Raw genomic sequence first — 27,993 nt, 5'->3', positions numbered from 1 at the left:
ATTTTAACATAAAACTCAGCATAAGGAGCTAAATGCTAGTACCCATATCAGTGTCAAAATCAACATGTACCAGAAAACCTAGGAGAGATATCTGTCGTGGCAGTTAAAAAAAATATATTTCTATGAAAAAATATAGTGTTTCAACACTGTGGTGTCTGGACCCTGGGCATTGGCAGCAGATCCTTTGGGTGGCCCATGATCATGTCACTAGTTTACTCCTATGTAATTTATAATCAATCTTAATGTGTTAATGTTATGTGGTGTTAATGGTGTGGCTGATTGGTATACACACACACACACACACACACACACACACACACACACACACACACACACACACACACACACACTTCTCAAACCTTATGTACCCAAAGCTAAAACTCAATAAATTCTATTGAAAAGTGTTTATATTCTGCCTATTTATTAGAACCATAGAGCTTTTTTTTATTCCTGAACTTCCCATTGACAGAAGACATTAGACACATAATATTAATAAATAGAATATTAAAGAATAATAAACTATATTAACATAATAATAATAATAATAATAATAATAATAATAATAACAAACAGTATTAAAAAGGTTTTATTGTTTTGTTTTGTGTTATGCTTTCCAGGATCCAGCATTTCTTTGTCATATACGAGCTGTTTGAATTGTGATGGCTTTTACACTTTGAGTGAAATGTTTCTTATAGGATGTATGCAGGATGGAACATTTTTGGGGGATGTTGTCTTGCCACCTTGGGCCAAAGGAGATCCTCAGGAGTTCATTCGCATGCACAGAGAAGTTAGTAGCCTTGCTCAGTAAAATATTAACCATGTCATAGTAGAGTGACAGAATAAACAGCTTCTCTTTTCTGCTTATAGTGGCTGTCACCAGTGTGCACGCTCAATCCAACAAAAACAAACTCACCATTTGGCATTGTTATTTTCTATAACCACCTTTTGGCATTCATATCATGCTGGATGCATTTGGAAAGAGTTAAATGTGTCTGGCTCCATGCTGCTTTGTGCTGTTCCAGAGATAATAGGCACTTGTTGAGTTCATCAAGGAAGCCCCATTACTCTACTTAACGCCATTGTCATTACGTGATAACAGGCCCAATTCAGAGCAACCACAATATCTACAGTCTCTCATAACTCCATTACTGTAGCTTGCAGCTTATTGGAATGAATGCTTTCCTTCTCTTCTTGCTATGCCTGCAGGCATATAAGGGCCAGGCTTTATCAGCTCCCAATCTACTGAGCAATATTCGTATTGTTTCCAGTTCACACAAAATGAGCTATTTTGTCTGCTTGTTTTCCTTCATATGCAAATGAACTAAAGACAATATAGAAAACTTCCACGGCTGAGATCTGATTTTATAGTTGGCTGTTACTCCTGGTTGGCTTTTTTCCCCTCATATTAAGAATAGCCTTATTAGAGCTGCTTTGGCCCTCGTGCCCTTTTCAAAGTTTCACAAACATGCAAGAAAGCAAACAAATATAAGCACCAACAAAATGAGGTTTTTAGCCCTTAATGTTTTCCTTGTGATTTTTAAGATCGAATGTTCTGAATGTAATTGCAATTTCAAATGCAATCATATTTTAATTTCTCGCCTTTGTAATTGCCCATGTATCAAAGTGCCTGTTGTGCAAGCTTTTTGCCCAAATATCTTTTAAACACAGTTATATGTTTATTGAAGGCCTTGCCATTAGTCAGCAAAAGTTATTATTGTATGCTTATGATTACAATTCCAGCTCTATATTGTTTTTAGGATTCTTGGATGTAGGCACTGACTTTGTGTGTATTATTTTTTTATTTTATTTTATTTTATTTTATTTTTTAATCCCCAGGCTCTGGAGAGCGACTACGTGAGCGCTAATCTACACCTGTGGATCGATCTTATTTTTGGGTGCAAACAGCAGGGTCCAGCTGCAGTGGAGGCCCTCAATACTTTCCACCCTTACTTCTACACAGACAAGCATGATGCGGAAAGCATGAAAAACCCGTTAAAGAAAAGTACAGTCCTGGGCTACATCAGCAACTTTGGCCAGATTCCCAAACAGGTGAACATTTAGTGCACTTTAACTATTATGACAGTATGAACGCACATATTGCACACACGCACATATATCGCCCGAGATTGTATAGTGACGTTTATACGTATGTGCCACTTCATGCTTGCTACAGAATTTAAGAGTATATATGTTAAGTATTCTGTTTGATATCAGTTATTGCATTCATTTTGATTCTTTGTTCAGGAAACAAGCTCTTAGTCGAATTATTAATGTTGAACTTGATGGCACTAATCAGTTCATTTGCATAAACATTTCGATTACTCTGTTTATTTGGCAGATTTTTACAAAGCCTCACCCAAGCCGTATCGTACACAAGAGCTCTGCAAGCAAAGACACGACCGGAGCCAATCACATCACGCCTTTTTTCTTAAAACTGGACAAGCTGAAGCCGTCAGTCCAGCCGCTAAAAGGTACCAAGCTGCTCACCCGGTTTGTGGCTTTGACAGAAAAACATGCAGCACTGTGGTTTAGAAACACCCTCATTTAATCATTCTTAGCCACCTTATTATTTTATCCCACCCTCAATTATTTTTTTACAAGATGGGGCCATGTCCGCTGGGAGCGATAGGAGCTGCAGGGAAGAAGATGCTGGCTAGACTGTTCATGGGCTAATTTTCTCAGGCAGAGGGGCAGCAGCTTATTCTATTTGTTAGGCGCATCTTGATGATGCTGCCACTGAGGCTTATTTAATAATCTGAATATCCCAAAAGGGTCTGTTCGGAAAATGAGATGAAAACTCTCCCTCTCGCTCTCTCTGTAATTCTCATCCTCTCTTCTTTTCATTTCATTTTATCAGTATGATCAGAAAGAATAACTCTGTGTTGCTATTTACATGAATTTAGATTAGATTCCTAAGCATGTGACATTACAGGCATGAACTTGAACGATTCATAAAGGATCCAGAAATCTAAATTAACTCTAATAAAAATAAAAATGTTTATTTTGACATTTTGATTGCACAATGTGTTGTATAATGTTCCACAGAGTTGTTAGAAACATACTGATGCCTTTACGTGTGCTTGCCTAGAGCTGATGTCTGGCCATGTTGGTCAAATCATTTGTGGAGAGAAAGATGTGTTGGTTGTGGAGAAGAACAAGTTGCTCATGCCTCCTTTCTGGAACACTTACTTCTGCTGGGGTTACTATGACAGCACATGCTCATTTGGCAGTTACACAACAGAGAAGGTGTTCATACACTTCATTCAATTTTTCACTTATTTATTAGGGCATCATAACTTTCATAATTTACTTCCTAAAAGTTGATCATGACTGGTATTGCATGTTTCAGGACTTTGCAGTATGGGAAGGTCTGTCAGACTGGGGAGAGGCTGTGTGTGCTGCCTGTCCCAACAACAATATCATCATCACAGCTGGGAGTAGTACAGTGGTGTGTGTGTGGGATCTTTCCATCAGTAAGGACAAGCTCAAGTACATGAAGCTCAAACAGGTCAGCCAACTCATTCTGCAAAAAGATATATTGGTTCCAAGAAATGTATCTTGGGTGGAAAAAGAATATCATGGGTTATTCTTTGTTTTCTCATGTTTTTATCATTCAATTAGGAAAAAAAAATATTGGCTGGATTTGACATAGTAAAATCCCTAGCAACTAGATGGATCATCTACTAAGAAAAAATAAAATTGGTAAACTTGACTATTTAAATGAACAGAAAGCAAAAACAGGTTGTTTGCAAGTCCAGTTTCACAAACTTTTGTGCTTACAAAAGGTCTGGATAAGCAACTAACACTGCTGAATGAGGACATGTTACCTAAATATACTTAAGCATCAAATATTAGTATCAAATATTAACAATAACACCAAAAAAATAAATGCTGGCTTTTCCAGAACACCAAGTATTTCACATGTTGCTGAGAATGGAGCTTATGAGGCAAAGAGTTCAAGATTGTTGGTCTGGGCTCCAAGTCTGATCTATGGTTGCCTCACCTTCCAACTTACAGCAATTAAAGGATCTGCTGATAACATCCTGGTGCCAGACACCAAAACATACCTTCAGAGGTCTTGTGCAGTCATGTCCCATGTAGTAAGAGCTATTTTGGTGGAGCAAAGTGGGCATGATGGCTTAAGATTTTAATGTTATGGCTGATCAGTGTAGCTTTTGAATTTGGCATGAGGAGAATAGAAATGCACTTTACTGTCCTATCATCTTCACCATTATGTTTTCATCATTAATGTTTTTTTTTTAACAAGTCGTGTAATCAGACCAAAGAGGAGGATCTATTACAGTATTACAAAGAGAAACCTCTTTTATTTATGAACTTTCTCTAGCCATGTAGCTAATATCTCTATTGACAAACTGCCTTTAATTGCACAACTTAACAATTAAAATTCCTTTGATGCTGCAACAAGCTGCAAGAGAGGATCTTCTACAGATGCTGCACAGGTTTGCTGTACTTTAGCCAAGTTTCATCATACACTATAATACCGTAGCTACATACTTTTTCTAGTCCTGTGTGCGACTAATTTGATATAGTTTAATGAAACAATTTGCTGGCTCCACATTTAGACCATGTTTGACCGATTCTTTAGTTGACCGTTTGGAGAGTGTTTAGTGTCATTTAGGGTACACAATTGTAATTGCTTTAAATTTTCTTTCCATCTCATTCACAGGCTCTCTACGGACACACAGGCACAGTGACCTGTGTAGTAGTGTCTGAGTCCCACAGTGTGATAATCAGCGGCTCTCAGGACCAGACGTGTATCTTATGGGACCTGGAAGAGCTCAACTACATCACTCAGCTCCCTGCACACTCATCCGGTGTTACTGCTTTAGCCATCAACGAACTCACTGTGAGTTTACATGCATAGGGTTTTCCCTAGGGCTTTCTTCGCTGCTTAGGTTAGCTTGTTCTCTTATTCCACCTCCATCTGTTTATTCTTTTTATTCGCTGATATTTATTTAACTGTTTGCCTTTTGCACTCTAAAGTCACCGGAAATAGAGTGGCAGGTTCAGGTCACAGTGCCGGGTGGCTCGTTTTCTGTGCTGAGTGATGTACAGTGACTCTCTTTCAGCTCTGTTCCTGCTGCCAGAACCATCCAGTGTGGTGAGGAAGGGGAGGCTACATCCTTCCCTCTTCACTGAGGCCAAAACCTTTACAGTCATTTAACTTTTGCACATGATTAGTCAAAAGGTGTACAGACATAAGTGAATTCTGAATTCCATCTATTTCTAAAACAAATGAAAAAAACTGTTTTAATGCTTATTTGATTTTTAAATCAACAGATACCTACAGTGTAGGCACAGCTATGTCTAAACGTTTGACTATTATGCATGTTATGACTCTTTTGCATTAAATTCCCTTATACTGTACATTCTTACGTTATAGCTATAACTCTTTTCTTTCCGTCTCTCAGGGTGAGATCGTGTCATGTTCCGGGACTAATCTGTACCTCTGGACAATGAAGGGCCAGCTGCTAGCGTCTGTAAACACGCCGTATGGGCCAGAGGGCAGTATCCTGTGCTGCTGCTTCACACAGAAGTATGAGTGGGATCCACGCAATGTCATTATCACTGGCTGTGCAGATGGTATTGTTAGGGTGAGTGCCTTACAATTGAAACCACTCTTACTGTAGATATACACTTTTCTGCTTCAGGCATCAGCGTTGTTTAGACCGTATCATTATTTTAACTGAGCAATAATAAGAAAATGAGCAATAATGGGAAATAGTCCTCATACAAGTAAATCCTGTGTATAGGTAATAAATCATTTCTCAAAGGCTTTGACTGTTTAATAGTAAGGCATTGCAGCTGCAAAATATTCAAATATGATGACTGTGGTATTGAAAAATGCCTTGCCGGCTGGGATCTGGAGTCCCAAGGAAGCAGTGATAGTAACATATGCTCACTTTAGATGAGCTAAGAGCAGTTATTAAATCAAAATGGTTTCTAAATTAGGCATCAAATTGGAGCACAGACCTGCGCTACATCAATGGTCCCCCAATTTGATTTATGATTATAGCCTCTATTGCTTTTGATTTTTTTTTTTCTTCATTAGCCGTTTGGTTCTTTTGCAGATATGGAAGACTGAATATACAAAGGTACAATTACCTGGACATGAAGAGCATTCAGTGTCTCGGGGGGATGCTGTATCCCCGTCTGAAGAGGACACAGGTAACACTAATACACTTCACCTTAACAGCTACATTGAACAAGAGTCTGGATTTTCTCTAGTTCTTAGTTGCCTCTGGCTGTGCTGGATTAGTTTGGCTGTTTATAAGACTATTTCAACCATAAGCTTCCCTAATGCATCTAATATGCTGTTCTATGGAAATAATATAACAAAAATTGTCTTGTAGTATTGGGAAACAAAACACCATTATCTGCTAAAATGTTTTTTTGTGTGTGTGTGTGTGTTTTATTCATATCAAGTAATGCTTGAAATGAAATAGCAGGAACATGGCGCGTCATTCAAACACTCTGTTTGTAAATCCAGTTACATTGCTGGATGCTTAAATGTCAAAGCTTAGACTTGGGCTGGAAGTTTGACTTGGGGGGATCCAGGCAGGAAAAAGTTCATAATTGTGCGCCGTTTTGTGTGAGCCATTAGGGCTAGCTGCAAGGAATTATGGGGCAAAGTTATTAAACATACAGCCGGTAAACACTGATGAGCAATTTCGCTGATGTAGGCATGCAATTTAGAAAGCAATAATACCCAAATCCAATTTGGTGCACATTGGTTACAGCACAGCGTCAGAGCATATAAGTATCACAACACACAAATTAAATTGGGGGGAACTCTTTGTAACAGTGAACGCTTTATATTAGATGTATTTTTCTCAATTTAACAACATGCTGACCATTAATAAAAGCGGCGACTTGTTTCTCAGTCTTGTTGTATGCTTCTCTCAGAGCGTACCAGGAAGAGGTGGGAGAGACACCTGGTGCTTTGCCGAGAACTGAACCGGAGTCAGATCATCTCCCGCCGTCGCTACAAAAACAATCCTGCTGTAACTGCACTCGCCATATCCAGGTATAATGGCGACGGAAAAAGAAAAGTCTTGGTGTATGAGCTGATTTAGTGCGGTTCCTCCAGTTAGGGTATTCATTATAGCTACTTGGTAGATGGATGGGTGGGTGGTTGGAAGGATGGAGGAACAGATGAACAGATGGATGGATGGACTATAGAAGGGGAAGTTGGGGAGATAAGAAGCTTTTAATAAGAAGGCCTAATAGTTTAATTTTATTTCATTTGTCCTAAGCTGCTTTACAGATGTCTGTACAGATGTGATTTAAATCTCTAATGGCAAAAAACAAAAAAACAAAAAAACCTTTTGAGGCCGCAAAGGGACAATTTTGTATGACATTATTACTTTTTTATTATTTTACAATATTTTACCTTTTGTCATTCATGTTGATATTTAAATATAAAATTACTAAATATTATTAAAACAGTCTCAACATTCAGTGACAAAGCATATGACTTAAAGATCACCCCTAATTGATATGTGTGTGTAATGGCAGGACTCATGGTACACTACTGGTAGGTGATGCCTGGGGCAGAGTGTTCAGCTGGACCTATGAGGACTAAAGACAGGCAACCAAACATCAATCATGCTCTGATACACAGCACGCGGTTCATGTGGGACTGCCGCACCACTGCTGACTCCAGAGATCTGCACAGCGCCTGCCGTGTTTGAGGGATGACGCATAGTTTCTTGGACTCGCTGAGGCATTCTTGCTCGAGCCAGAAACAAAACACTGCTTATTTAAGAAATGAAGGATGCTGCAGATTTTGTGTGTGTGTGTGTGTGTGTCTTATTTTATTTTTTTCAATTTGAGCCACAGTCTAGATCATTCTTATTATAGGTCTGTTCCCCTCCTTTTCCCTAAATGAAGCCAAGTGATGTTTATTATAGAAACATCGGCCTGTTGGAATTTTTTATGGGCAGCTGCTTCCCAGACATGTGTTATCTTAGCTGTAGATTGTTTTTCTTTCACCCTACTTTTTCATATGTCTTGACGCTCATGTGATCATTTTGTACAGACATGTGTCTGTCAGCAAGCAGCTGGCCTCTGCTCAAACTCTGCATTTTTTGCAGTTGTGTAAGTTTTTAGCATGTAAATACTGTATATGTAAATAGAATGCATGTTATATGCAACAGTTGATCAGACGTTTCTGCTTTGTTTGCTGTTAGTTTTCTTGAGTCTAATGATAATTAAGCAGCTTTTTATGTAGGCAGCTTTTACAGAACAAGGGTGACTCAACCATCCCAGCCTGAGAGGGCGTTCTCTCCCACTAACAGAAGAGGTTATAGTGTTTGGGAGTTGTTGTTTTTTTGTGGGCGACAGAAATGCTTAGCAAGCACTTTTGTCATGCATGCTCACACTTGATTTGCAAACTTGAGAATTTACTTTGATAACAACCAGTATTGCTGTTTATATTTGTGCACTTTTATATTTGAAAATTAAAACAAACTGAAACCATAAAGTATTGTTTCCTTTTAGATTTTTAATATGATTATGAAAGGAAAAAAATAGGAATTTTCCAGTTTTGCAGAGTAGTATATCTTAGTGTCAGCAAAGTACTATGTCTGTGATTCAGTCGTCATTTTCAGGCAGCTTCTTCTTGCATCTTCAGCTCAATGGAGATGTACTTGGAGCAAACATGCCAGTTTTTTTTTTTTTTACAATGTACTGAAATTTGTGATTAAATTTCTTATGAATAAAAGTGTGAAAACCAACTGCTATTTACATGATGAGACTCTTAGCTTTAGCAAAGTTTTTAAATGATGCAAACATTTTTATGATGGCTGTACGTCTGTAATTGATCCCGGCTGAGGTGGCTCGGAGCCCAGTGCAGTTGTTTCCGTGAACATTCAGTTAGTCAAAGCTTGTTCCTCGCAAAATGGACTGATAATTTGTCATCAACTCGTGGAAGAGATGCATCTGTATGTGGGAACTGTACACACAATCATTCACCAACACCACTTGCACATTAGACAAGGAGTTATTGGCACATACCCTGTACAGTCCTAAACTTGTTCTAAGGGCTTTCCACATGTTTTGCCATTTAGGGAGTTTCAGGGAGGACAGCAGTGAAGGAGGCAGGCCGATCATGGCTCTGGCATACTAAAAAAAAATTATATATTGATGGTATCCAAGCACTTGTAAATGCTGGGATAAGTGGTGTAGCAGGGGATTATATAGAAATAAAAATACACAACCAAAAGTGCCAACAAAAATCCCTCTCATGCTTAAATCGCCTAGCCATAAGCTAGATGTTCACTAAATCCAAACCAAAAGTCTAAAATTAAAGCTAAAACCAACAAATAATTGCATTTGATTTCTCACTGTTTAAATATGCATTTTTAGTGTCTATTGCATGATGTTGGCGTGGAGACTACTGTGTAATTCTTTGGATTTTTCCCCTTTTACACTTATGTTCTGTTCCTCTCTGGTGGTTATAGGAGAGGGTGGAGATGAGCTTTGATTATGTGGAGCTGACGATGCTCCCATTAGGCCGTGCTCCACGTTCCTCCCTTGGGAAGAGGGTTAATTGTTGCTTTACTCCCAACCTTTTGAGAATGCATCCTCCTAATGGTTGTCATTAAGCAGCCAGAAAAGGAGAGTGGGAGCAAAGCAACTGTGTGTGAGAGGAACATAGCATCAACGAAACAGGAAGCTTTAATTCATGATCATTTTGAGTGTGTCCCTTTATACTTTAGGGTGCAAGTTGGAAGTACTGTATATGTTTTTCTGAACATTTGGTTTCATAGATGTTTCTAACAGCAATTTTTATCCTGAATTTTGGAGAAAAAAAATGTCAACTTTCACACAATGACGAAAATTAATTGCATCCACAAGAGTTTCTTGACTTCCCAAAAACAAAAGAAAAACAGTCGACATCTGGAGTGAATTTAACAAAGGATCCTGTTTAGTGCAATAAAACAGATTTCAATGCAGATTAAATGCTTTATCATATGTATTTCATAAATGCCTTCCTGTTTTTAAATCATTGTTGCAAGTTAAAGTTCAGTTTGTGGTTTCCTCTGCAGTGGATCTGCTAGACTCTGTCTTGCAATTTCCACATGGAATAACTTTACCAAAAAAAAAAAAAACCAACAACACATTGGCCCTACTTTCACCTTCTCACATAGAAAAAAAAAGACACAAGGTCATCATCCTTTTCATGAAAGTCGTTGAATTCTGTGTTTTACCTTGTGATTGAGACTAATCCCCAGAGCTAGCATCCTCCCACCCCCCCCTCTCTCTCTCTCTATCTCATTAATATGCACTGTGACCACAGCCTTTGGGTGGGGGGGGGTTGGGGGGGTCACTCTCTTTAACCTTTGTGCGAGTGGCTAATTGTGCTAAGTGGAGGAGCTTAATAGACTGAAAAAATATCCATCATATATCTCATGGAGAGAGTCAAATGACCTTCTTAAAAGACAATGGCTATCTCAGTTTTAATACGTCAGTGGTTTTATGATATTAAAATGTCAAACCATTTGGGCACTTCTGAATAATTAAATCAAATAAATTATAGCATCTAGGCAGAACCATCTTGTAGCCTAACCCAATTATAATGCACTGTAAAACTAATTATTAACCATGATCACAATTAGTTTAATTTAAATAAATGTAACCATTAGAGGGTTCATCATAGTCACCAACTCTAAGCTTCACAGAGGAGACGCTCACGCTTGTCTCACCTCAAACAGCACAACCAAGCCATGCAAAAATGGTGAGGCTATCCACAGGAATTTTCATATAAACATTTCGGCCCTATTATGATATAGGCAGAATTCAGGTGTGTAGGAGGGGCAAACATATTGACATATCAGCCCCAGAGTGTGCTAACAAACATGCATATTGTATTTCTTGATGATGGAATTACCTAAATGGTCTGCAGGTTGCTTTAGGTCCCTGTGTGAAGCTTGATGTTTTATGTGAGGTAGTATAGCTTCCTATTTATGAATCTATAACTTGCAAATTAGTAAAGTGCAATCTAATGATTCTAATGTTCACAGGACCCTAATGACCTAAATAAAAACAGATTATAACAAAAAATTTCATATTTTATTGCATTTCATACACAATTATAAAATAATAATTAAATATGCATATTTGATTAAATCTATAAAAAAAGCAATTTATTTTCTTCGGATGAAAGGAAAGAAACAATATACCAGAGATGAACAACAACATATTTTTTCACTGTGCCATTATTTATTATTTTACAAAAAAAAAAAATCCAGTCAATAATAATTACCCCATAATTAAGTTCATTGAGGTTTTTCAGTCATTCACTTGTGCAAAACTCTTTTAAGGTCCCACCACAGTATTTCAGCTGGGTTGAGGTCTGGACTTTGACTAGGCCCTTCCAAAACCTTGATTCTTTTATTTTTTAGCCAGTCTGATGTAGATTTACAGGTGTGCTTCAGATCACTGTACTGTTGCATGAACCAATTTCAACCAAGTTTTAGCTGAAAGATGGCTTTAGAATTATTTCTAGAATACTCTGGTATACAGAAGAGTTTATGTTCAAATCAATGACTAAAGAGTGCCCAGGTGTTGGTACCTTTATTCCTCCCACAGTGGGGACTTTTCTTAATTCAAGACAAATTTATCAAATCATCAAGCCCAAATTTCTAAAAACAAGCCCTCATTTTAAAATGCTGTTTGGTTTTCACCAATTATGGTGCTGGGCATTAAGGCCAAACAACTCCACTTTGGTCTCATCTGCCCATGCCACATTGTTCCAGATGTTATGTGGTATGGTCATTTGCAGATTCCAAACCTCAGTTGTGCTTCCATGTTTTTTTTTTTGTTTGTTTTTTTTAGACAATAAAGCTTTTTCCTGGCAATGCTTCTAAACAAACTGTACAAGTTCAGACTTCTTCTAATTGTGCTGTCATGAACTTTAACCTTTAACGTTCGTAGTGAGGACTGTAGGGTCTGAGCATTGCACGGTTTGACATTGGGGTGAAAACGCTGGGATGTCCACTCATGGGATGGGCTTTCCATTTTTGAATAATCTCTCTCACTGTAAAATGTTGAAATTGTTTGGAAATGGTTTTATAAACCTTTTGAGGTTGATGTGCAGCAACAATTGCTCCTCTAAGACCATTGCTTATGTCTTTCCTCTTGGCCATGTGTTAATACACACCTGAATGCTCTAAACCAGCAAACTTAGAAAAGTTCTGCTATTATATACTGTGGGTCTGCACAGCTGCTGATGATCAGTGAATTGATGATTGATGATTCAATTCGATGGTTGATGATTAAGCAATAAGGCGTACATAGTATAGTACTGCACACATGTGTTATTTTGTTTTTGTTTGTTTGTTTGTTTGTTTTTTGGGGGGGGGGCTTTATTTTATTTTTAAAAAATTACATGTTGTTGTCCTTCTGCGGGTATATTTGTCTTATACTAAGACCCATTACGATCAGTTTTTTTGTTTGTTTGTTTTTTACTCAAAAACATATAATTTAAAATAGGTGCCATTAACTGTTAAACATATATACTGTAACTTTAACTTGTGCAAAATAAACAGAACAGATTTAAGAGTAAAACTACTTACCTTATTTAGTTATATAATCCCCTGCCACACTAATGCACTTATGCCAGTGTTTGGAAACCATCAAAATAGGAAGTTAAAAAATGATGGCCTTCCAAAAATTCCTTTAATGGCCCAAACATGTGTAAAATGCTTTGCCTTTGCTTTGTCAGGACTGTACAGCGAATATAGCAATAAATCCCAGTCGAACACCTGTAATGTGCAAGTGGTGTAGTGGGCAGTATGAAATTCTGCTTTTTGCAGGACAAAGCACAATGTCTTTGGTAATCAAACCAGGTAAAGTCCATTAAAGGAAAAACCCATGTTAGGTGTTCCTGAGAGTCCAGCATTTCAGCAGCGACAATATGATCACTGACAGGCAGTCCGATCATGAATCTGGTGTATTTCTGAAAACTTTCTACCTTGATGGTGTTGAAGCACTAGTGAAAAGCTGGAATAAGTGCATTGGGTGTAGCAGTGGATTATATAGAGAAATAAAGATTTATTACTCTTATAGCTGTGTTTTGGTTTTCTGTCAACCGTCTCGGTTTGACTTGAACATCTCTTGTATAAATCATGTGCGCGTAGGAAAGTAGTGAATGTACTAAGTGGAAAACATTGTGAATGTACAAATGCCAGATGCTCAGAATTGTAGCTTTAAACTAAAAAAGATAAAACATCTATTAATCACATAAACAATACAAAAGCTATATCATAAATAATTCTTTTACAAAATAGATTCAACAGAATTTACACTTGTTTTTCTACAAAGAGAATCTGGGCGTACACAGTTCCTGTGCAGTGTTTACTGGTCTCCAGCTGTGCAGCTCCTGAACTGCTTCTTTTAGCCTCGGGCGCTCGCTTGACCAGCTCCAGCTCGGCGTATGTCAGGCTGTCATCTGCCACCCGCTGCTTCAGGACAGGAAGAGCAGAGAAAAAGAAAAAAAGTAGGGTGGCTTAATGTGGTAAAGACTTTTGTATGTGGTCAGGGTCTGGAATTGCATTCGGTAATCTGGGAACGCATGAACACATCAACATGAAATTACAGATCCAACTTTAGGATTGGTTTGTCTGAAAAAATTTAACTTGTGTCCTTGGAAAATATTTTAGTTTTGTTGCAAATCTTTAGCAGTGAAGTTTCATTTAAACATTATGCTTTTTTCCCAAACAAAAGCTAATATTTCATATATAGTGTATATACAGTAGTTCTGTACATTTGCTTATTGAATTATTAATACATATGGTATAAAATAATAAAATTAATATATTAATAATAATAAATAAATATAATACACTATATGGTGTATTTATTTAAACCATGTATTTTGTGTCCATCAATAAAAAACTTTACTCAAATAAGTGACTATAGTCACATTTAATCAATATTTTTATAGTAGCTCATCACCACATATTTAATTTCAGTAGCCTGTCAATTAAACCAGCTACACTTTGAAATATAACCATTCTTAGAGAAGGAATTAAGTACCACACATTAATTCTCATTTTCCTCTACCTTTCTTTCCTCTGATTTTAATCTTTTTTAAAATAAATAATTTTACTGCATGGAGAATCAAGCTTGCTAAATAAATAATTGTTTTTCAAAAAGCAATAAAGGTAAATGCAATTACAAGTCATGAAAATGGTGATACAGCAATATCAACAACCAAAAAACAATCATTTCTCCCTTGCATATTGCGAGTTATAATTCAATTGGCATAAAGATTAGGTATGCGAGGTTTTTAGAAAACAAACATTATACAATTTGGAAAAAAATAGGATTATGCACAGGAATTATTCAATTATTACCCACGCAGGAATGTAAATCCTCATAAAACTGTATTAATATTGTTTAATTTCTTTCATTGTCATACTAGGCAACTGAATGATTGGTATGAATGAAATAAAACACATCCTACCATGTGCACTTTTCTAGGTTGTGCTTTTAAAAGTTTGGTCCTGCGTGGCTTTGGAACAGGAGCTGTAAAAAGATTTTTAAACAAAAACAAAATAAATTATAGAGATTAAAAAGATTTCATTTCAGTGAATTGGCTCTAGATTAAAATGAATGTTGATAGAAATGATTTATTTTTAATTGATGCAAGATATAACAACACAATTCAAAATGTTCACATTTTAATATCTTTTCTCTTTAAATGATGTGGTGTCACGAGTCTTAACCAAATAATTAACAGACAGTAAATCACTTCATTGCTTGTGCAATAAAAATCAGTCGCAGATTACTGAACGTATGATGCTCTCTATAAAATCAGAAAATACTGTATGAATACCAAAGGTTAAGGGCAAAATAGTTTAACTGCTGTTAAGGAAATAAATGATAAATAAAGGCCATGTGATTTAGTGCTTATAGGGACTACCAGGGATTAGGGATTATGTCTCTTATTTTATGATCAAGCAGGATTTATTCTGGAAGTCATACCTTTCACTGGTATCACAGGCGGTTGTGCAGTGATATCTTTAGGTGGTAGTGATTTATGTCTTTTCTCTTTCCTGTGCATTCTAGGAGAAGAGCTGGCAACACTGGTCACTGTCTCCCCAGAGCTATAAAAAAAACAAGGTTTAATGTAAAACATGTAATTCTTTACACACACACATACGCACGCACACGCACACACACACACACACACACACACACACACACACACACACACACACACACACACACACACACACACACAATAATTTTAAAGCCCTACCTGCTATCTGGGCATTTCACCAAATAGAATCTGGCTGAATAAATAAAAATAAACAAATAAATTAAACAAAAATGCTTAAACAATGTGTTAGGTTAAAGATAAACAGATATGCATTTTATAATGATTATAGTGAAGGGGAAATGATTGTTAAGCTTACTATTATCTGTTACCAGTTGTATAGTTTAATCGGATTAGCAAGAAAATAGTCAACTAAATAAATTTTTACTGACTGGATGGTAGAAATAAAATCATGTCACCTTTTTGTTGTGGTTTATGCTTCATGTATTGACATGTAATTTTCAGGATGAAAAGCATTGTCGAAATTAGACCAACAGAGCAGATCAGCACTGCACACAGATAAAGATCTAAAAAAAAATCCACAAACAAGAAACATTGGGATGAGTTGTGAATGAAAGAACTCATGCTCAAAAAGCTCAAAATGCACTGTCTATTTACACTGCACACGCTGAGGCTAAAATATAGACTATATCTAATCATAAAAAGGTTAGAAGATTTTGAGTAGCTGATATGGCATCAGGAAAAACAAACACACATTATAATTTAAAAGATTTATGAATTTCGATATGAATTATTTGATTTTATTATATGTTAATTTCATTTAAAAACTCACTTTAATTCAAACATTTTGTGTTATTAGTATGTAAACATGAACATCTCCTCCATACTCTATATAATATTTATAATATTCTCAAAATTACACCACAGGGATCAGTATTTTAATAGTGGATGTTATAATGTGTCTTTACAAATCAAATGGAATATGGATTGTTATCCTGATCGACAGGTTTAAACTTTGGAACTTGTTTCCTTTAATAAGATGTTTTGACGTTTTGTGTGACAGAGGGAATGGAAAAATAGTCCATATTATTTTTGCATATCAGTTATTCTTGTTATAGTTAAATCTAATCTAGATCTAGTCTTGTTCATGAAACTAAGTTAAAGTTGTATATTATTCTATTTTCCTTCAGTGATTTAACAAACACTGGTTTTATACCAAAGCACCCTCAATTAACTTTGTGTAGAATCATAAGACTGATTTATGTGTTTACGTACATGTAACATATTGTATTCTCACATCATTTACTGATAGTTATTGTGATTTAAAAGTCCTTGGCTGGATCATTGTGTTTTTTATAATAAATGAATGTGTAATACTGTGCTTTTATTGAAAAGGTTAGGAAACTGGAGAGCACTTTGTGTTCCCCTGCAATCCTGCAAGTGCTTTCATATACTGTAAGGGTGGAGAGTGCTCTCACGGGAATGGGCTGGTCCAAAGAACTGGGCCAAAGAAGATCTGCTTTTGGAGAAGTGTGCTTTTTCCTCATTATAGAGACTGTGAGGAACAGTCCATTACTTTCTGATCCTGGGGATATGTTCCAGCCTACAGTACTTATAAAAAGGTTGTAAGTATTTAAATGAAAAAAAAAAAAAAAATCCATACCTTGAAACCAGCGCCAGATGTTATCAGAGCTCTCAGGGACTCCTGTGTAGTGCACTAGAATCATAAAGGGAGAAACAGGTTTAATAAGAACGCAGGAGCCACACCTCCCAGTAACACATTGCTTTTGGTTGAATTAAACTCCTAAAGTTTCCTCCAGTGTGCAGTAAAATAAAAAGCCCACTCTCACACCGAACCACAATCATGATAATGATATAATATGCATTTACATAGAATATTTCTAATCTTGGGACATACACCAACGCACATATATTATCAAACTCAAACAGACACAACAGAGTTCAGAAATCTTCAGTAAAGCAAGTAATTATAAATATAGACTGCATCTAAAAAAAATTATTAATGAACACTATGGAAATATTACGGCGGAGCAACTTAAGCTATAAGGCCTTTTGTATAGTTTTCAGTTCAATTCATACAAAATAAAGAATTGCACAGCTGTCTGCTTACAGCATTTCATGTGATTTCCTCAAAAATTAGCACTTATATTTTGACAACAAATTTTTTTGTGGTTTTAAATATAAAATATATATATATATTTGCAATGAATTGTGGAAAAGGTTTGTAAGGTATTAAATAAATATCAGCTACAAGATTTACATAACCACAAACACTTGTATAGCAGATTCTCCACATAAACAACTGCTACTGATTTGGTGAATTTAACTTCAATGACAGGTTTAGATAATGTTTTTGGAAGCAGTCTCTAGTGTAAGTGTTTAAAAAAGACAAAGATAAAAACTATTGAAGGGTGTTTTTATTTATTTATTTATTTATTTATTTATAAGGAGGTATAAGAGATAAAACTAAGATTTAAGACAGGAGAATATTTTTAGGAAAGAAGATTAGGTTAACTATTACAGGTAAAGCTGCATTTCTTGGAGTTTATTTAAAAAAAATTATATATATATATATATATATATATATAGGGCCTATTAGCAAAAAATGTAATGGTATTCCTGGCAGACTGCTGTAATGGAAAAATAAAACAGTTAAGTTTATGCTTTCGGAAAACAATAATTTTTGAGTGGTAACACCTTACATCACCCCTATTTTCTAATAACAGCATATATCGATGTTGATTTAGTGCTTATTTTAAACAATCAACTTTCTAAACAAATCTGCGTTCTGCAGGGTGGAAGAAGGTTACCAGATTTGTGCTTGATGTGTCTCCAGTAAGATCAGGACAAGGGCATTTGGAATATTTTGGAAAGCTGCTGTAGTTACATTTATCTGGTCCTGAGAATTGAGCTGTCAATAATCTATTATGGAATTTCAAGGACTGCATGGTGACACATATAGATACTTTTACTTTTATATGTTTTTTATTTAATTTCATTGCAAATTCTGTCTTTGGTTTAATTGTATTTTATATGGCAATATTTTCATTTGTAGTGTAATAAATTTATTTTAAATTTATTTTATTTTATTTTATTTTATTTTATTTTATTAGGTTACAGACAGTCATATAAGCATTTCACTGCATATCATAATGTGTATGGTTATGTATTTCACAAATAAAATTTTAATTAGATTTTTCTTGCTTTGAACAGTCATTAAGTTAATTTTAATTAATGTTTATCCTTATTTTTACATGAGATAAGGTCCGAGGAAATAGTTTAATATTCAGTTCATTGTTGAATACTTTTTTTCTCCCAACAATTTTATTAACATATTTCCTAACCCTTTGACATTTACTATATATTTCTCCATTTAAAATGAGCCTTACACTACAGTACATTATTTTATAATAAAAATCATGATTTTTTTTTTTTTCAAACATCATTGTTTGATTTTTAGCATTTGAAAAAGCAGGAGTAAAAGAAAAGGCAAAAAAAAGTGTGAGAAGGTCTTTGTCTTAAAGCCTTAAAACAGCATGATAACGTCTTTGAGCAGATTCTGGTCCTGCTTTAGCCCTCTCTTTCTCTGCTTTGTGCTCTAATAGTACTAGGTGTGTATCTTTTTTCATGGCCCATGTGCTGCTCATTAACACAGGCTTGCACTCAGATGAGGACCAGACCTGCGTTAATAACAGGCTCTGTTCGGGTACACGGGTCCTCATGTGATCTGTTTGAAGAGGAGCTGTAAAGTCTGTTCGACTGCAGAGTTGAAGTTGTTTTTCCACTAGCTCTGCAGAAAAGTAATGAAAGCACATTCTTTAAAACTGTGTATTCGGATCTAAAGCATAAACACAGAGAATTTAAAAGAAAATTAGTCTTGCTTGCGTTGTGCTTTTGTTTCTGAAGTGCATGAGTTGAAGCAGGGTTGAAGTACTTGTGCGCTGTTTCTTGCAGCTCTGCTACATTTGGAAAGTATCTCTGTTGGTTGTTGTTGTTTTTCTATGTATTGAACAGCTCAAATTCCCTGCCCTAAAGTGAACCATGACTTCGCCATCCTCTCTGTGTTTATTCTTTGTTTTTGTCTCTTAAAGCTCTGTGCATATGGGGACTTTGTGGTTCTCTAAATGTGTTACCAGCAAAACCACAAAATGTCTGCTGTTTGCATTCTCCAGAGCTTAAATATATATACTGTAGCCTTGGGGGGGAAACTGTATAAATCAGTATGTGGAGTTCTTTTCGCTTCAATCCATGTGCAATGCTGATTTCTATGATTTTCTATTTTATTTTATTTTTAGCTTTTTGTATAACTGATGCAGTAAGAGCAGTTGAACTGGCTGGATAATGTTTTAATTTACATAACAAAAGTATGGATTATCTTGAGTTAAAAGAAAGAAATCCCTTGTCATTTTTAAAGAAGACAAATGTACAGTATGATAATCATTTGTGGTTTTTGGCCTCAACTTTAGACAATCACTTCTTACTGTATCAGCTGTATGTTTAATCTAGAATGTAAATAAAGCATGCGTGACCTCTCACTCTTACCCCGAGAGCAATGGAAGAAAAATAAAATAGCCAGAGTAAATGTTTTTCGGTGCATGCTTGCCAATATCCCTTGCCTTGTCTTTAGAACATGTCCAAATCCCTCACATTTACAGCCCTGTGCTCTATTTATACTGGCACCAACCCATTACTTGCCTAATGATGTATATGCAAAGGAGGTGGGATCCCAAAACTTATATATTCACTTATTCTAAGCATGCAGTACAAAATGATAAAAAAATAATAATTGTTCTTTTTATACATCTTCTTATCTTTTAGGAAATATGGTAGTAATATATTTTTAATTTAGGCTGGAATTAATGGCACATAATTTTAGCGAATTATAGAATATATATAATCCGAAATTAGGTTTCCACATGATTTCAAATGATTTTGTTTGACAAGATTGTTGAGTTCACAGTCACAACACAATCACATTATAATTACTAGATAAAGTACAATAACAATGAAACAACCAGGACACTGTTACTGCAAGGCCACAATTATTTAACAAATAATTTCAAGCACTGCTTATTATAAAAATATATGCATATAAATGCATGCAAAACAGCAGTATTCTTATTTTTTAAAAATTATAGCTGTTACCTCGTAGCTCCATGGTCCCTGTGCCATTTGACGAGGCCCTCCACTTGTTTCTGTGTTGTCGTATCTCTTGCACTTTACAGCTATAGTTGCCTCTATCCTCCCTGGACACATTGAGGATCAGCAAGCTGTAGATTTTTCCTTCTACCTCCTCCCACAGGTGAAACTTAGTCTGGGAAAAGCTTAGACTGTAGTTCCCGTAATACTTTGCCTTCTTGAAATTCATCTTCACCACCAGTCGTTCATCCTCAGGCTTCGGGAAGTAGAGCCAGCGCAGAACCAGCACGCTGCTGCTCCTCTTCTTCTGAGAGACCAGACATGACACGGTAATATTTTCTCCTTCCAGGCACATAGTGACCGGTCCAGGGGTCACCGTCACATTCAGAGCCTCAGTCAACTCTTAGGGGTAGAGAGGCAGAGTAAGATGAGATGTAAGAAAGAAACCTGGGCTTAGAATAGACAGCAGGAGGTGTTAAATCCTCTCCTCCAGATTTTAATACTGTAGCAAAGCACTGCATAAATAGTTAATGTTGGCACCACCAAGATAAATACACAATAATTAGCACAGATTAGGAAATGGTAATGACATATGGGAATGCACAGTCCTACTTATTTTCCCACATTTGAATATATAATGATTACAGTGATTGTTGCTTGAACATTAAGTAGACAAGGCTTAATGAAATCTGCAAATATCATTGGGATCCTCTAATAAAGAAACTATGGTAGAGCTGTTGGTGTGTGCGTTAGGATCTCAAGTGTACTATACACTACACTCTCTCACTCACTCATTCTCTACATGTACAGGGTCGTGGAAGGCCTGGAGTCTATCCAGGGGGATATGGGGCGTGAGATGGAGTACACATTGGATGGAGTGTCAATTCCTGGCAGAGCACAAGCACACACACATCCTTACTCACACACTATGGACAATTTAATTAAACTAATCTGCATGTCTGTGGACTGTGGGAGGAAACAAGAATACCCAGAGGAAACCTCGCAAAACAGCGAGAAAAATGCAAACTCCATGCAGACAGACTCGAAGACGGGTCTCGAGCTTTCGACCCTGGGGTGCGAGGTCACAGTACTGATCGCTATCCCACCAGGGCACCGCCCCCATTTTTGCGTTTAATGTAAATAAATAAATAAATGTATTGCAGAAGGCTTATCAGTAATTTTCTCTTTGTCCGGTCCAATGGCCTACAAAAACATTCCACATGTGTCCCAGAAACAAGAAACCTACAGGTGGAAAACATTTGCCTGCCTTCTTGAACCAGAGAGCAGAGAACACACTGAACAGATTGGATGCAGCTGTTGGAAATTTTTGTTGCACTGATGTTTGTTTCACAGCGCTGAGATCCATAACTGGTTAGGCATGGAATTGTTTTCAGTCTAAAAACCACATCACATAAGACCACCATTTTAACATAAATGATTGGTCCCATTTTACAAGAAGTGTGCTGGTCAACTCTTCCTGAAAAGTTTTTCAACTAACATGATAGAACTGAGACAGCAATTTCTGGAGTTCAAACAAAAGCTGAAAACAAAACATGGTCTAGAAACCTCATCACTGAATTATATCATCAAACTATTTCATTCTCCTGATATTAAGCTGCATTTAACATATATATCTGTTTCAGGTAGATGAGAAATGTGCAAGTTTCACAAAGAGGTTGAAGTTTGTCAAACTTTCTTATAGATGTTTTCTCCACCCAACATCATTCAATATTCTCACTCCCATGCCTTTATTATTATTATTATTATTATTATTATTATTATTATTAATTAATGAAAAGACAAAATGCAAACAAACATGCTTACCTCCAACTAAAGCCTTAGTCAGGAGTACCATCACAAGACATGAGAGTTTCATTTTGCAGTCCAGAATGCTCCATACACGCAGCTAAACTGCAAGAAAAAAGTAAGTGTGTGGGATATATCTCCTCTTTTTCTCTCCTTTACGCTTTCTTACTGTGTGTGTGTTTAATATGGAACAGTGCAAGCTCTGTTCCCAGTTAGAAACACCCCTCTTCCTTACTCTTTCTTTTCTCCGGCTCTCTCTTTCACTCTCTCTCTCTTAATCACTCCCCTCTCCAGTAAAGTGAATGTAGGAAATGTCATTTCCTGAGAGAAGTTTGGGAAGCAGCATAAATTTCCAGATGAGGCCAGGTTCTCAGTAGTTCCTGGATAATGACTGAAGATGGTGGGCTGCGTCCTCACAATGTTTCTTTTGTGTAGGGAACCATAAGTGTACACCCTTAACCCTGAACGATCGGTCATTCGTGTGTAGTGAGTCTCAGCAATGTGGTAAGACTTAGACTGATGAAGTTCATTACATCGCTGAGACTGAATAGGTTTCTGGTATTCTTGTATTGTGGTATATAATGAATGTTTAGGCTTTCCCTGGCTTTCTTCATTTCTCCTACACCAATAGTGCTTGTCCACCAGTCACTGTGGTTAGACGCCTAACAATTTATTGGGCAATGCAATGTGCTGAGCTGGTGCTTTCCATGACGGTGGAGTGAAGCCAAGGGGAATCACACAACACACTTATGTATAGAAGCACAGCAAGAGATGATAATTTTACAGGTTTCAGACTGGTACTTTCAGAGTAGAGCAAAACCTCATAGCAAAATCTTGAGCAAAAAAATGCAAGACGTGTGTCTCATTCACAGGACATGTCTGCCAGCAGGGAAGATTAGGCAACACTGAAAGTTAACCAGAACTCAAATGTTTCCCCATGTTAATTATTTTACAGACATGTGATAAGCCATTCTACAGCTTGGAGAATAGAAAAAAAGGAAAAACTGTTATCGATGTGGTGGGACTTTTAAATCACTGGGACTGCATAAATGTACGTCCCCTATGCCATTTTAAAATATCTGATTTATATAAACAATATAAAGTTTTAACATGAACAATTACAGAATTAAAGCGTATCTATTACTGATGAGGATGCTTTAAAAGGAATAACTGAAAAATAAGCTGAGTGGAGCTGAAACACCACCAGAGAGAGAGAGAGAGAGAGAGTGAGAGAGAGAGAGAGAGAGAGAGAAAGAGAGAGAGAGAGAGAGAGAGAGCACTGTAATTATTCTGTTGCAATATTATCTTCCTTACACAAGGACTCCACAGTGACACCATCTGGTTAGTACCGACAAGACTGACTAGATTTCTGTACATAAACATAGACGTGAAGGCGTGAAGCCTGAACTGATAAAAGAAAATAGTTAAAATTTACGATCAAGTCATCACTTGTAAATATAATAAGACCCATCAATTGATTCTTTCACTTATTCAATTAAAGCCTAAGACATTGGCCACCTGCAGATCCGCTGCCTGCAGTGAAATCTAGCATTTCATATGAATGCAGATTAAAAGAGCCCATGGCGAGAGGCTTTCCGTCAATGAGTAAACGACTTGTTAATATAATACACAAGTCAGCGGGAGATACAACGAAATAACAGATGAGCATCTTATCTCAGCTATATCTCAATATGCTCCACGTATCTCATCACTGCACTCAGGGTCATCGAGCCAAGGTTGAGGATGGTTAAGCGCTGGACTAGACTCCAGGGACACTTGTTGTAGCTTTTATTTGGAAGTTGAGGATCAGGGGAAATCAAAGCAAACGCACTTTCATACATTCAGGATATGTGTCATCCTGTGGGTGTACTTCGCTCTTGTTAAACTCATGTGGGCCACTTGCACAGCAACAAAAACCCTCTTCCATTAAATCACTCAGTTTATTTGTTTATTGGCTCTGCCATTAGGGCAAATTATTCTCACTGAATTGGTTTAGTAATCATAATAGTAGTTGTGTGAAATGTGATTGTATGAGCATTGTCATACTCTGGCAAAATGTCCTGTTGAAATTGAGATAGCTGAAAACTGATATTGTTTGTATGAGCATCCATGCTGTATCCATGGTTCCAGTAAAACATTTTCACATCACATGAAACAAATTATATGCATGATGATCTTTGTTTAAATAGAGTTGAACTCAGAGCAAAGGTGGCTTCATGGTTAGGGCTTTGGTCTACTTGACTAGATTATTTGAATTCGATTCCCAGCACCACCATGCTGCCAGCTTTCAATCCTTGAGCAAGGCCCCTAAGTCTTAACGGTATTTATGTAAAGATCAAAACACCATATGACCGGAATATTGTCATGTCAGTTTTTAACTAATGGTGGTTTAGCGATTAGCACTGTCACTTTGCACCTCCAGGGTCCAGGTTCAATTTCTGCCTTGGGTCTGTGTGCATGGAGTTTGCATGCTCTTCCCATGCTTGGTGTCTTTTCTCTGGATGGTCCAGTTTTCTCCCACAACTAAAAAAATGCAGATTAGGCTAATTGGTGTTCCCAAATTGTCCATACTGTGTGAATGAGAGTGTGTGGGTGTATGTACCCCATCCAAGGTGTACGCCGGTTCGTGACCTATGTCTCCAGGGATAGGCAGGCTTCATTAAGTTATTAACTGAGACCAATATAGAAGAAATAGCCTTGACTGGGTAACAGTGCATTATCTATGAGTTTAATTTATTAATTTATTAAACTAAAACTAAAGCTGTAGTGCTCAGTGGATTAGCGGTTAGCGCTGTCGCCTTGCACCTGCAGGGTCTGGGTTCTATTAAGCCTAGAGTCTGTGTGCATGGAGTTTGCAGGAGAACAAATGCACTTTATAAGGGAACCCATTTATTTTGATTGGTACTCGGTGGAAAATTATTTAGCATTAAAAAAGTTAAGACAACTACTGATAAATTTGTGTGCCAACCTAAACACAACTACTACATCTACACAGTAAAACATTATTTTACATATACTTAACATTGCCAAATATTATTATGTCTTACATCAGATCACAAAAAAAGAGATTTTTTTTCAGTCACTGCAATACTTTTATGCAGAAAGGCAATTCTGCTCCATTAAGGGAAAGTAATTTAGCTCAAGCTTTATTTAAAAGAGGGCGGGGTTTGATTAACAAGTCATGCGCTGACTGATATCCCTGATGTAATCAATATTTGTTAGCAACACTGGCTTTATTTGAAACAACCAGCATTAATCTGTCACTTGGGCATTTGGCAGATGAGCTTTGCCAATATGTAAATATAGTAAATATGGAATAATTGAAATACCTTAAATGAACTGTGATAATTATTACGATTTCATAAAGCTGTGAGAGGCAGTTCTCAGTCACTGCAGTGAGTAGTTTAGGTGGGGGAAAGTAGAGATTGCAAGAATGTTTGTAGCAGAGAGAGAGAGAGAGAGAGAGAGAGAGAGAGAGAGAGAGAGAAACTGATATTGACTATTTGGTCAATATCAAATTGTTTCCATGTTGGTAATTTCATTAAAGTGACATTATAGTTATTAAATTCTTGCAAAATGTGATTAGAATGCAATGAATCTCATTCTGCACATGGTGCTGGTAAAATTTAGCAGTGATCCAGACATACAGTAAGCACTGTAGAATTCCCCTGACTATGAAAGACTGCAAGGTATTGTGCAGGAGTTGTAACAAAGCTAGAGTAACTGTTGTGCTGGATGGATACACAAACTCACAATTCTCATGATACAGTTGTTAAGTGGTAATGAAAGATAAAAAAATAAGCTACAATTTAAACTGATTGCATACGTCTGTTGACATTACAAATACATTTGAAGTATAGATTATACTACTAGGTTTTACTAACCTGCTAAAACAATTTTTAAAAAAAAATATTAATTCAATCATTTTGTTTATTAAAATTAAGAACAAAGAGCAGGAAAAAACATGCTATGGGATATTCTGTTGCAAGAGTTCACAGACCTTATTTTGTAGTCAGGGGTCCTTTAACTGAAATTCCTTGAACAAGATTCTTTTCATGAACATAATAATAATAATAATAATAATAATAATAATAATAATAATAATAATAGCAGTAAGATGGGATTTACAATGCAGTGATTACATTTAAATAATTAAATAAATACATGGAAAATGTAGCTATGCTTTACAGACCTTGGGGTTTCCACTAAACCATTACGGTATATGCGGATCATTGTAATGTATGGTCCTGTACAGACTAAAACTTTGCTGAATGGTTTTTTTTTATGTATACAGGATTTCTTGACTTTTCTAATGCTTTCACCAAATTATACTGAAGTTTTATAGTTATGCAAATCTTGTCTTTGTTGGAAAAGCCAATGGCAAGTTGTGTGCAGACGTAAAAAAGAGAGGGAAAATGTTAGGGTGGAGCTTACAGTGAAAAAACAAGGTAATAAAAAGTCTCCTCAAAGGTCACAAAAGACTGTACTGTATGTATGTAAATCTACCTCTCAGCTCATTCATGTAAAAGCTCTTTTACTCTGACAATATGTTAACTCGGTGTATCTTTTCCATTGAGCATAACGAATGTTAAGTTCTGTTTTTGTCAATGTGAAACACAGCCCTGAGGAGATCCAGAGGCAAGAACGGCGTTGAGTGAGAGGAGACAGTGGGGGAGCTACCGCTTTTGCAAGATCGGAGCAGTAAAGAGCGGGGAGGACGGCTATGGTGAATAATGGCCGACCCTGCCGGTCTCACTTTCCATATGTGAGTGTCCATCACTCACAGGCAGCCAGCATTCGACTGTAGCCAGGCCTCCTGGGAAAGTTTTCTCTGCACCCATCTCCTATTATAGCAGTGACTGAGTATAAAGCAAGACTGGCTTGATATTAGGGTCCATTTGTAAATGAAGTAGTCAGAGATGGCTTAAAAAGACACTCTCCTTCTTCATTGTGACTCTTTTATTACACTGAGGTATCAGAGAAAGAAAGAAAGATTTAAAAAGGTGTCTTTTTCTCTTTGCATTATTTACTGACAAAATATGAAAAATCGAATAGTTCTTGAACTTATTTTGATTCAGTAAAATGGTGAGAGCAATGTGTACTTATGTATTTGTATATAAAATATTAACAAGTCTAAAGCACTTCACTGTCCTAGAGAAAAGATTAAGTGAAGCAACAGGCTATTTTTACCCCTGGGCAAATGCTGAGCCACCTGCTTGCCACCACAACAACACCAACAAGAAGATATTTATTTTTATCCAAATTTTATCTCTGTGTCAATGGGTTTACAACAAATGCCAGAATTAGTTAAAATTGTAATGGTTTGAGCATGACACTAACTGAGAAGCATGTTTATTTCATTACTTTGTCACTTGACACCAAATGGTCAGCCTTCAGCCTGTGTTACTCACTCAGCTCAGGGACTCGCTCTCTGAAGTCACTCCTATTTCAGTGTATTTCTACCACTGTGTCTTGGCTACAGCAATGCCCCTGTTGAAGCAGGGGTCTTAATCGTAAGTGGGCTTTGAGTCTCTTTTTTTGTTGTTTTCTTTCAGAAGTGAACAATAAAAAAAAGCACTGCCACAATGTGAAGTGACAGAATTTAAAAGAAGGCCATTTATCTCACAAAAGGACTCACAATATGATTTGGATTTTGGTTGATTGTGTTCTAGTCGAAAACAAATTAACTATTACAACATGGAATTGAAGGCCAAACGGTAAGCAAGTTGATCATTTTACATTTTTTTTTTGCTTTTGATATTGATATATTTCAATCTATTTTAATATATTTTATATATATTAATTAAAAAAAAACATTTCAAAAGTGTTTGGGTGGATCATTAATTCTGCCATTATATTGCACAATGTTCATATTATATACGTTAGAGATAATGTTGATAAATCTGCATGTATCACCAAAAAACATGGCTGCAAGA

At 36.5% G+C, this 27,993-nt stretch overlaps 2 protein-coding genes across 4 annotated transcripts in view; one reads left to right on the top strand and one right to left on the bottom strand.

Moving 5' to 3' along the window:
* The window catches only part of wdfy4 (WDFY family member 4), a 50,590-nt gene extending 41,276 nt beyond the window's left edge, over positions 1-9,314 (top strand). For both annotated transcript variants that reach the window (XM_053501530.1, XM_053501529.1), the window contains exons 53-62: positions 696-787; positions 1,837-2,049; positions 2,339-2,471; positions 3,089-3,246; positions 3,350-3,508; positions 4,688-4,867; positions 5,433-5,615; positions 6,093-6,189; positions 6,928-7,048; positions 7,540-9,314. In XM_053501530.1, the coding sequence (XP_053357505.1) occupies positions 696-787; positions 1,837-2,049; positions 2,339-2,471; positions 3,089-3,246; positions 3,350-3,508; positions 4,688-4,867; positions 5,433-5,615; positions 6,093-6,189; positions 6,928-7,048; positions 7,540-7,606 (1,403 nt within the window). In that variant the 3' untranslated portion in view covers positions 7,607-9,314. The remainder of the gene's footprint in view (positions 1-695; positions 788-1,836; positions 2,050-2,338; positions 2,472-3,088; positions 3,247-3,349; positions 3,509-4,687; positions 4,868-5,432; positions 5,616-6,092; positions 6,190-6,927; positions 7,049-7,539) is intronic.
* A 2,985-nt stretch (positions 9,315-12,299) lies between these two features.
* vstm4a (V-set and transmembrane domain containing 4a) lies at positions 12,300-22,459 on the bottom strand. 2 transcript variants are annotated; one of them, XM_053503012.1, is made up of 8 exons: positions 22,076-22,459; positions 20,258-20,653; positions 16,755-16,808; positions 15,550-15,657; positions 15,293-15,326; positions 15,016-15,137; positions 14,495-14,556; positions 12,300-13,487 (listed from the first exon to the last, which is right to left on the bottom strand). In XM_053503012.1, exons 1-8 carry the CDS (start codon positions 22,125-22,127, stop codon positions 13,329-13,331), a joined length of 987 nt encoding a protein of 328 aa, XP_053358987.1. In that variant the 5' UTR covers positions 22,128-22,459; the 3' UTR covers positions 12,300-13,328. The 2 variants fall into 2 exon arrangements, with proteins under 2 accessions (XP_053358987.1, XP_053358986.1); XM_053503011.1 differs by having other exon boundaries at positions 12,300-13,490; positions 22,076-22,455.
* Positions 22,460-27,993: the final 5,534 nt, after the last annotated feature.

This window comes from Clarias gariepinus, chromosome 8 (genome assembly GCF_024256425.1).
Source record: "Clarias gariepinus isolate MV-2021 ecotype Netherlands chromosome 8, CGAR_prim_01v2, whole genome shotgun sequence".
NCBI lineage: Eukaryota > Metazoa > Chordata > Actinopteri > Siluriformes > Clariidae > Clarias > Clarias gariepinus.
The sequence above is the reverse complement of the archived record's forward strand: the minus strand, read 5'-3'. Positions and strand labels throughout refer to the sequence as shown.